Genomic DNA, 11,710 nt, shown 5'->3' on the forward strand with positions numbered 1-11,710 from the left:
GGGGGGGGAATCGGAGGGGGAGATGAACCATGAGAGACTATGGACTCTGAGAAACACACTGAGGGTTCTAGACGGGAGGGGGGTAGGGGGATGGGTAGCCTGGTGATGGGTATCAAGGAGGGCACATATTGCATGGAGCACTGGGTGTTATATGCAAACAATGAATCATGGAACACTACACCAAAAACTAATGATGTAATGTATGGTGATTAACATAACATAATAAAATTAAATTAAAAAAAAAAAGAGCTCGAGCCCCATGTTGGGGGAACAGATTACTTAAAAAAAAAAAAAGTATCTGGAATGCAGAAAAAAAAAAATTTGGCCCTGGGTCAAACAAACAGAGATGCCTCGTTAAGGAAATGGGGGAGGGAAGGGGTCACACTGTACCTGAACCTTGGCTCACATCTGTCTGAAGAAGTTGCTTGGCTCGAATAACATCAACATTCAGTCTCCCAGCACTTGGGAGATAATTCAGTGACAGAAGCAGCTCCCCCAGCTCTACTTCATTCTGCAGGGAAAAGAAATGGTCAGGAAGTTGCTTTTTTCTTGTAGTTCCGTTTGTACCTACCATGCAGCAAAGTGACCCCAGCAGCTCACAAATGGGCTTCTGTGGGTGGATCAGTTGACAATGGGTGCCTCTTTCTTTGACTTCTTTTAGCCTCTGCCCCCAATTATTCCATCTATCTCAGAAAGTTCTAGGGGCGCCTGGGTGGCTCAGTCGGTTAAGCGTCCAACTCTGGATTTCAGCTCAGGTCATGATCTCAGGGTCATGAGATGGAGCCCCCCGTTCTGTGGTCAGCACGGAGTCTGCTCCAATTCTCTCCCGCTCCCTCTGCCCCTGCCCCTGCTCATGCTCTCTCTCTCTCTCTCAAATGGATAAATAAAATCTTTAAAAAAAAAGTTCTTTCTGCTCTTAGAATGCTTAATAGCAGCAACAACATACTAACAACAAAGCATCAATAATGATAACACATAAAATGGGCGCCTGGGTGGCTCAGTTGGTTGAGCGACTGCCTTCGGCTCAGGTCATGATCCTGGAGTCCCGGGATTGAGTACCGCATCGGGCTCCCTGATCGGCAGGGAGTCTGCTTCTCCCTCTGACCCTCCTCCCTCTCATGTGTTCTCTCTCATTCTCTCTCTCTTAAATAAATAAATAAAATCTTTAAAAAAAAAATGATAACACATAAATGCTACATGTCAAGTTCTGTGCTCACACTTTGTATGTAATAACTAGTTCAATATTCATAATGAATCTGTAAGATGTTAGTATTACTCTTATTTAATGGATGAAACTGAGGATCAAACAGGGAAATGACATGTCCAAGGCCACACAGCCAGAAAGTGGTAGCACTAGTTTTTGGACCCAGGGAGGCTGATTCCAGATAATCTGACCACTATGCTCTTCTGCCTCCCAGCAGGGTAACTGGGAGGAGGATAACTGGGAGGCAGAATACCCTGCAGAGCAACGACGTGGCTGAGAAACCTGTTCTCAACCTGCAGTTCACAACAGAGCCCATGCTTCTAGTCTCACTGTGACATCCCTCATTAAAAAATACCCATTCCCTGGGTATCAACACTACCACATTGGTGGGAAATTCACCCAGAGCATGATTCCTTCCACACTTCCCAAAGTACCTAGAAAACAGGAGGCCCCCACTTCTCTGTCCCATTTTTTTTTTTAAAGATTTTATTTATTTATTTGACAGAGAGAGACACAGGGAGAGAGGGAACACAAGCAGGGGGAGTGGGAAAGGGAGAAGCAGGCTTCCCGCCGAGCAGGGAGCCCGATGCGGGGCTCGATCCCAGGACCTGGGATCATGACCTGAGCCAAAGGCAGATGCTTAACGACTGAGCCACCCAGGCGCCCCTTTTTTAAAATTTTTATCGTAAAAACTTGCAACCATATACAAATTACACAGGCCGGTATAACGAATCTCCATATACCCACCACCCAGTGGCAACAATTATCAGAATACTTCTTTTGCTAAAGGCTGCTTCATCGTGTCTTAGTCTGTACTTGTCTTGGCTTGTATAACAAAAATACCACAGACTGGGTGTCTTATAAACAACAGAAATTTCTTTCTCACAGTTCTGGAGGCTGGGTGCCAGCATGATTGGGTGAGGGCTGTCTTCTGGGTCACAGACTTCTTGTTCTGTCCTCACTTGGTGGAAGGGACGAGGGAGCACTGTGGGGCCTCATACGTAAGGCACGAACCTCCACTCATGGGGGCTCCACCTTCATCACCTCCCAAAGGCCCTATCTCGCAACACCATCACATTGGACGTTAGGATTCCAACATGTGGACTTCGGGGAGACACAAACCTTCAGGCCATAGCACATCTACACGCTGACTTGCAAAAAATTTTAGCTGAGTATTTTAAACCACATCCCAGACATGATGTCATTTTACCTGTATATCCTTCAGAGTGTACCTCTAAATGATAAGGACATTAAAACAAATATTTTCAGTATAGGAAATTTCCAATCATATTCAAAAGAAGGCAGAAAAGTACAAAGAGGGGTGCCTGGGTGGCTCAGTCGTTTTCGGCTCAGGTCATGATCCCAGGGTCCTGGGATCGAGCCCCGCAATGGGCTTCCTGCTCCACGGGAAGCCTGCTTCTCTCTCTCCCACTCCCCCTGCTTGTGTTCCCTCTCTTGCTGTGTCTCTGTCAAAATAAATACATAAAATCTTAAAAAAAAAAAAAAAGTACAAAGAAACTCACTCAGGTTCAATAAATATCATCTCACGGCCAATCTTGATTTATCTATACCCTCATTCAACTCCCCATATCACTCTGAAGTAATTCCCAGACATATTATTTTTCTACAATATTTTAGTATATATCTCTAGAAGATCAGATTGATCTATGTATCTACCCATCTAACCGTCTACCAGCTATTCAATCTCCATACACCCATCCACCCATCCACCATCCATCCATTCATTTATCCTTCCTTTTTCCATCCATCTATCCATCAACCATCCATCCCCCATCCTTCCTTTATCCATCCATCCACCCACCCATCCAGACATCCATCCATTCACCCACGCACCCACCCATAATCTCTATCCATCCCTTTCATTATCAGTCATTCCAGCAAGTTTATGTCAAGTGGCAGCTCTAGAACATAGCTTGGTACACAGTAGATACTCAATAAACATGTGTTGACTGGATCCCCAGTCAAACCAAAAGACTTCTGTACTGAGTGAGTTAATAATCTCAATTAACTCAGAGGTTACAAACTGTCAGCCCCTAGATGTTTTTTATTTGGCCCACATCAAGTTTAAACATAATTACTTGATAATTATTATCAAATTCAAGAATCAAGATATTTCACACTTTCAAAAAAAATCTGGATTCCCTGCCTTTCTTGAAAAACGGGAAGTTTTGGCAAGGCTGGGCCCACATTCCCACCTGGCAACATCTGGCCACAGTGCAGCAACCCCCTCGATGGGACCTGCCTCCTTCATTTCATTCATCTATCCTTTACTGCTCTACATTTGAGCTTGCAGGTTTTTCAAGATAGGAATGTTCAACTCAGTGTCCTGAGCAATCGAGGAAGTTCAGAGCGCCCCTATACACAGTTGCTAGGGTTTCCCCCTTGTTCTCGAAGGCCTGGAAGATGTTATATTCTCAGAGTCTGACCCTGCAGACATATTTATCCTGAGATAAGAAATACTGAGAATTCTGCTGGCTCCTTCGTATCCTTGTGGACTTAGCGCGAAGGCTTCCCTGCTTCTACAACTAACCAGCTGCTTATCTCATGATACAGCTTTACAGGTAGGGATCCTAACTTGTAATTCAGTCTGCTGACCTGGTGAAAAATGGATTTGGCAAATCGAGTGTCATCGAGGGTGGTTCATTTAGAGATGGACCCAACTGAGGAACAAAACAATATGGCAGGAAATTAGCCTAAAGACATAGACCAGTGGTTCTCAAATGGAGATAATTTTGCTGTCGCCACCACCACCATCTAAAGACATTCCAGATTGTCACAACTGAGGTGGGGGATGCTACTGGGATCTAGTGGGTAAAGGCCAGGGATGCCGTTCAACATCCTGCAACGCACAAGACAGCCCCTCAATCCCCAGAACAAAGGATGATCCAGCCCCAAATGCCAACGGCGCTGATTGAGACACAAGGGATAGAAGAGAGAAAGGGGGATAGGTATCTCTTTTACAATAGCAAAAAAAGTAAATATCCGTTGACTCAGTATTTCCATTTCCAGGAACTTACCCCACCGATGTATCTCTCTGTGCGTCATGATGTGCGCACAAGAATAATAGATACAGTATCATGACCTTGACAGAGTGACTGTGGGCCACAACGTGCAAGGACTGGGGAGCAAATAGCCCCTGCCTTCATGGAACATACACTCTGCTGGGGGAGGCAGAGAGTAAACAGACTAAAAGAGACACAAATGAGGTGATTTCAGATAATGTTGAGAACTAGGGAGAAAAATCCAGCAGGGCAGGGGGATGAGGGGCCTTTCTGGGGTGAGGGAAATATTCTGTATCTTGATTATGGTGGTGGTGGTGACATGGGTGCATTTGCCAAAAATCAACTATTTAAAATGTATGAATTTATTGTATGCAAATTACACCTTAATAAAGTTGATTAAAGGGGGGGATCTGAAGTAAGCAAATAGGGCAGAATATGATTAGCACTTGTCTAATCCGGGAGATGGGTACCTGGGGGTTTATTATTTTATGTTAGAAATATTTCATTTAAAAACACTTTAAACATTTAAACATTTAAAACATATTTAAAAAAATAAATATTAAAAAAGCAAGCACAAAAGCTTAGGGTAACAGAATGGCGACTGATAAGGCGTACCTGGGGGCCGCCATGTCAGCCACGTTGGTCAGGCAAGGCCTCCCTGAGGTGAGGTTTGAGAAAGGCCTGAAGGAAGTCAGGCGGGGAGGGGGACACATGAGCATGGGCGTGGGAAGAGGGAGAAATCCAGGAACACAGTGAAGGCCAGTGTGGCTGTAGTGTGCTAAAATGTGGGTTCTGAAAGGGTCCGTGGGAGCTAGAGAAAACTAACCAAGGGGCTGACCTGTAGGAATGTGCCCACCCCAGCCTTATAGGAGTTGGTAAAAAAGGAGTGAGGCCAGCTACGGGGCTCTGGTTGCCTAAGGGGGCCCTCGTTGCCTAAGGGGGCCCTCAAGCCCTTTCCAGAGTGGAGAGAGCTGCTCTTTTCCTCCCCAGAGGGCCACTGACCAACCTTCAACAAGACATCTGCCTGGTGTCATCCCCTATTTTTCTCTTTCTAAGAAGATTGTTTCTCATCTCAAAAAAAAAAGGGGGGGGAAGCTCTTTTCTTCCTCCTTTCCTTTAAAGTATACAAGCTGAGGCTCTCTCCAGCCCCACCCCCACCCCCCAACACAAGCCTATCAAGGTTTTCATGATGTATTTTTCCAAGGGAAGCAGTCCCATTGATCCAGCCATTGTTTCCCTCTGCCTCGCCTTGGGAGTGATCGATTTGCAAGACAGCTGTCTGGAACTCAGGGGAAAGTTGGTAGAAATAAAAAAAGAGGGCTAACTGAGCAATATCCAAGCGTTCGTTGACTTATTTAACAAACATTTATTCTACAGTTACTCAGTCCTAGGCACCGGGACATCACGATCATAATAATTATGGCAAACTTTTATTGCAAAATCTCCCTAGGCCAGGCACGGACTCTGGCAGGCTAAGGCTGAATCTCATTTCTTCCCCTCAACAGCTCTAGAGGTTCCCATTTTACAGATGAAAGAATTCAGACTTAGAGCAGCCAAGGGATCACATTCTGAGTAAGGACAGGAGGCAAGGGCAGCCTGCTTTAACTCTTACACCATGTTGTTGGTAATGAAAGCACAATGCCACCAACAATTCAGTCTCTTGGTGGGGAGCAGGGAAGATATATTAAAAAAAAAAATCAAAATTCCAATGGCCTCACTCTCACTAGGTTGGCTATAAAAACAACAACAACAAACAGAAAATAACAGGTGTTTGGTGCAGGCATAGAGAAACCGGAAGCCTGTGCCCAGTTGGTGGGGATGGAAAATGGCGCAGCTGCTGTGCTCCGTGGTCTGATGGCTGTTTCCCAAAAGTTTAGAACTAGAGTTACCATATGACCCAGCAATTCCTCTCTGTGCTATTTCTATTCTCCGAAGAGAACAGAAAAACTTGTACATGAATGTTCACAGTTGCACTGTTCGCAACAGCAGGGAAGGTGGAAACGGGCCAAATAAATGGGCCAAATATCCACCCAAGGGTGGATGGACGAACACAATGTAGCATATCCATACAATGGAATGTTACAAAAAGAAATGACATACTGAACATGCTACAGTATCGTGTAGCTAAACCTTGTTAACATTAGAGTAGGTGAAAGAAGCCAGACACAAAATCATATATGGTATGATTCCATTTCTGAGATATCCAGAAAAGGTCAATCTCTAAAGACAGAAAGCAGATGAATGGTTGCCAGAATCTGGAAGGAGTGGGGCTGGGGTTGGAGGGCAGATATGGGGAGTGACTGCTTGGTAGGCAGAGGGTCTCCCTTGGAGTGATAAAAATATTCTAGAAAGGAGATGGTTCCATTGAGAATGTACTAAATGCCACAGAACTGTACACTTTAACATGGTTAGATTGATGTGATGTGAGTTTCACCACAATTAAAGCAAATTATAGGTCCTCAGTATTAATGAGCCACATAAACCTGGACCTACTGCAAGACATACTGAAGCACATGCTTGGGAGGGGCATGGTCAGGGAAGGCTTCACGGAGGAGGCATTTGAGTTAAGTCTTTAAAGATAAGTAGGATGTGGGGTGCCTCGTGGCTCAGTTGGTTAAGCGACTACCTTCAGCTCAGGCCATGATCCTGGAGTCCCGGGATCAAGTCCCACATCAGTCTCCCTGCTCAGCAGGGAGTCTGCTTCTCCCTCTGACCCTCCCCCCTCTCATGCTCTCTCTCTCATTCTCTCTCTCAAATAAATAGATAAAATCTTAAAAAAAAAAAATAAAGTAGGATGTATTAACTAACCATATCATGGCAATCACTTCAAAATATATGTGTATGAAATCACGACATTGTACACCTTAAACTTACATAATGTTATATGTCAACTATATCCCAATAAAACTAGGAAAGAAAAAAGATAAGTAGGATTTTGTCCAGCAAATATTTCAGGGAAGGACACTCCATGCAGATGGAACAGAATGAGAGAACCCTTCACCACAGTCCCATTACCCTTTGCTGTTCTGGTCTTGAAGTTCTTGATTTCCTAACATAAAGTCCCAAGTAACTTACTATTAATAATAAAGCAGGAAGGGGCACCTGGGTGGCTCAGTTGGTTAAGCAACTGCCTTTGGCTCAGGTCATGATCCTGGAGTCCCAGGATCGACTCCCCGCATCGGACTCCCTGCTCAGCAGGGAGTCGGCTTCTCCCTCTAACCCTCCCCCCCTCATGCTCTCTCTATCTCATTCTCTCTCTCAAATAAATAAATAAAATCTTAAAAAATAATAATAAAGCAGGCAAAGATGGTTAATCATTTGGATTTCTACAACAAATCGGTGAGATTCTCCTTACAAATAACATCACCCTCACTCATTTGTAGTCTTGGTTTTCATACACATTTCTTTGTTTTTTAAATGGGGAAGACAATGCTGGCTTCACCCTTAGGCAGAATAGGTGTGTGCTCTGGATGCCCCCCACCTCCATTTCAAATAAAAAAAGAGAAATACATTTTTTGGCATGAATTTAATATTTGATATTCAGAAGTAACAGTGAAGTCATCACTATGGAGAAAGTAAACCGTTGCAGTTATCTTGAATGACTTATGTACGATGAGAGTTCAGGGCTTAGGATCTCAAGATCGTACCCTAACCCAGGCCAGAAGAAAGTGGAGGGTTCTCACTCAAGTCTGGGCCAGAATGTGTGACACATCTGAACAACAACATCCACTCGGCCATCAGAGCTGCAGCTCTAAATAATCTGAGGGCAAAAGTGTTCCCGGAGGGTTCCTGAAGACAGTGTCTTCTTTGTCCTTCTTCCCTAGAAATATCCGATGCTAAATTTAAAAGCTGACCATCGGCCAGATGGTAAGGAACTTGGATTATGGGAACAGAAAAAGTAGGACCATCTAGTTCAGTAGCTCCCCAATCTGCCCTTCCTCCCCCAAAAGAATCACGGAGTTCATGGTGATCTTTGTGGACACCCATTAAGTACTGGCCCCTTAAACTTACATCAACCTGGGGGAAATTTTGCCCTCCCCCACATCTCTAGGGACATTTGGCAATGTCTGGAGACATTATTTTGTTGTCACAAGTGGCGTGGGGGTTGCTACTGACAGCTAGTGGATGGAGGCCAGGGATGCTGTTAAAAATCCTACAAAGTGCAGGATACCCCCGCCCCCTCAATACAGAATGATCTGGCCCAAAATATCAGTTACTACGGAGGCTGAGAAATCTTAACTAAGATTCTTTTCTTATCCATGATTCCAGCCTGAACAAATGTTAATAGCAACCAAAGACTTTGAATTTTTCTCCAATAGATAGGAGGAAAAGTCCATTCACTAGCTCAGTTGAGCTTGTCTTACGTCTTCTACAGACCAAAAAAGGCTACAGATTAGCTGTAAGCCAAAGATCAAGCTACATTTCCATCCTTCCACTTCCTCCTTGGGCCTTTCTTCTTCGCTGCAAGCAGAAACCCAAGCACCCGATACAAAACCCCTCCCAGGAAGTGGGCTCAGCCGCCCCAGGAATAATGGACTGCTTATTCTGGGAGAGTCTCCAACTCCATGAAGTCTCCCTTCTCCCACCCAAATTTAGTCAGATAAGGTGGGCATGTCACAGCGAGAATAATTTGGTCCAACACCCTAGGTTTATAAAAGAAAACTGAACCAGGACATTCTCTCACTTCCCTATGTAATATCCTCCATCCACCACTCTCAAAATGAAAGCCAATGTCTTTAGCTTTGTCTAGAGGCGTCTGGCTGGCTCAGTCAGAAAAGCACGAGACTTCTGATCTCAAGGTTGAGAGTTCAAGCCCCACATTGCGTGCAGCGGTTACTTAAGTAAATAAACTTAAAGAAAAAAATCCTTAGCCTCATCTACAAGATTTGTCAACCTCAGCACCATTTGGGGCTAGATCATTCTACGTTGTGGGTACGATCCTGGGCACTGTAGGATGTTTAATGGCATCCATGGTCTCTACCCACTCGATGCCAAGAGCATACCACCCCCAACTGTGACCACCCAAAATGTCTCTATACATTGCCAAATATCCTCTGAGGGCAAAATCCCCCAGTTGAGAACCACTGATCTACCAGGACCTAAATAATTTGACCCCAGCCTCCATCTCAGACCTCATCCACCAGCCCCAACTGCCTCCTTTCTACTCCTTGAAAACACAAGACCATTCCTGCTGCGGGGGCTTGCACCTGCTACTCTCTCAGCCTGGGAATGTCCACTCAAACGTCATCTCCTCATCTATGCTTTCCCAGACTCCCCCACTGAAAATAGTCCCCTGCCTCCCTCACTTTCAAATGCTTGTTTTCATCACCCATTTTATTTCTTTCAAGGCACGTTGTCCTTATGTGATGCTTTCTGGCCCTCCACGGAGGCAAGGACAGTATCCAACTTTCCACCACCACGTTCACAGCACGTGGAGCAAATTCCATCCAGGTGACCATGAGAACAGGCTACGCGGCCCCTACATGGAGGCTCGCCACCACCATGTCACGGTCGGGAGAGGGGTCCCCCCTGTGTTTTGTTGCTTGCCCTATCCAACCTCAAGAGAACTGAAGCTGTGTTGGGAGAAGAAAACTGCGTGACAGGTGCCATTTCCGCCTTTTCCCACTTTAACGCAATGTCACAAATAAACAGGCCTGGTTTCCTTTTTGAAGAGCCTGATGCACTTAATTTGGCTGAACCACGTGGGGTGGGCTTGGGAGAACCGAAACAGACCATCTGTAAATTACTCAAACGCACCCAGAAGCCAGCCTACAAGCCCCCAGCAGCCGCTTGTACAAATGCTGTTCTGCTCTCTACCCAGACAAAAATCCTCTCTCTCCCCGCAGCCTTTGAAAACCGCTAAGTTCTCATCGATAAAAAGGAAATCAAAGAAAACCATTTGGGACAAAAGACACTTTCTGGGGAAAACAACAGCCTGGCTCTGCTCCTGATACACATCCTTTGAAGCGCTTCGAAATGGGGCTCTGGTTCTCACAGGCCCAGCAGAGGGTTCGAGATGTGTGCATACAACTTTTCACGAGGCCCAAACAAGGCTGCTCTGTGCTTCCCCATCTTTGTTCTCACAGGTTTCGAGAAACCTTTTGTCTCTTAATTTACTGCATGAACAACATTAAAATAGGAATGAATTTTTTTTTTTTAAGATTTTATTTATTTATTTGACAGAGAGAGAGACAGCGAGAGAGGGAACACAAGCAGGGGGAGTGGGAGAGGGAGAAGCAGGCTTCCCGCCGAGCAGGGAGCCCGATGCGGGGCTCGATCCCAGGACCCTGGGATCATGACCTGAGCCGAAGGCAGACGCTTAACGACTGAGCCACCCAGGCGCCCCAGGAATGGATTTTTTAAAAAGCAAAACTCCAACGATCACCCCAGCCACACTGCATCATGCTTTTTAGTCTCCGTTGCCCCCACCTTGCCACCTCTGGGATTCTTTTCTAGTCCTGGTCAATACACAAAAGTATTATTTGCATAACCGCATTGACAACACAGGCAAATTCTGAACCACCCCCCAAACTTAAATAAATAGACACACTCATTTCTCCTACCACCACCTAGACATCACAAGTGTCTTACTCATTTATTCATCCATCCATCCATTCATTCTTAAGTTCTATGCCCAAAATGGGGCTTGAACTCATGACCCCGAGATCAAGAGTCACATGCTCTCTACCCACTCAGCCAGCCAGGCACCCCATAAGTTTCATTTTTAATGTCTACACAGAATATTCCATTAGGCCGAAATACTGTAATTTATTTTAACCATTTTCCTATTGCAAGGTACTTAGGTTATTTTTAATGACCTAAAATTGGGCACTTTGGCATTTTTCTTCTTTTAGATTACATCTCTCTTTTTTTTTTAAGATTTTTATTTATTTATTTGAGAGACAGCATGAGAGAGAACACAAGCAGGGGGAGGGGCAGAGGCAGGGGGAGTAGCAGGTTCCCCGCTGAGCAAGGAGCCCGATGCGGGACTCAATCCCAGGACCCTGGGATCATGACCCGAGCTGAAGGCAGACGCTTAACGACTGAGCCACCCAGGTGCCCCAGATTACATCCTTTTAATAAAACCCATTGGTGGTATTATTGGGTCAAAGAATAGATCAAGATATATCAAAAAATATCCAGATATTTTTCTGCTGCTCAAGATGACCATGGCAACCAGCAGAAGGATAGGACAGAAGTCTCCCCATAAAGTCACCAGGACTGAATATTAACATTTTGACACATGGGCATGGGATCAGTGGGGCTGCTAACATATTTTTTTGTTTGTATTTCTTTGAGTGAATATACCGATTTAACTGCATTTCCTTTTTTTTTTTTTTTTAAAGATTTTATTTATTTATTTGAGACAGAGAATGAGAGAGAGAGAGCATATGAAAGGGGGGAGGGTCAGAGGGAGAAGCAGGCTCCCTGCCGAGCAGGGAGCCCGACGCGGGACTCGATCCAGGGACTCCAGGATCATGAC

At 45.0% G+C, this 11,710-nt stretch overlaps 1 protein-coding gene across 2 annotated transcripts in view; it reads right to left on the reverse strand.

Moving 5' to 3' along the window:
* The window catches only part of SYT17 (synaptotagmin 17), a 78,460-nt gene that overhangs the window by 32,055 nt on the left and 34,695 nt on the right, over nt 1–11,710 (reverse strand). For both annotated transcript variants that reach the window (XM_035022362.1, XM_035022363.1), the window contains exon 4: nt 391–511. In XM_035022362.1, coding sequence (XP_034878253.1) covers nt 391–511 — 121 coding nt within the window. The remainder of the gene's footprint in view (nt 1–390; nt 512–11,710) is intronic.

This window comes from Mirounga leonina, unplaced genomic scaffold (assembly GCF_011800145.1).
Source record: "Mirounga leonina isolate KUSES-001 unplaced genomic scaffold, KU_Mleo_1.0 Mir_175, whole genome shotgun sequence".
In the NCBI taxonomy this organism is placed as follows: Eukaryota; Metazoa; Chordata; class Mammalia; order Carnivora; family Phocidae; genus Mirounga; species Mirounga leonina.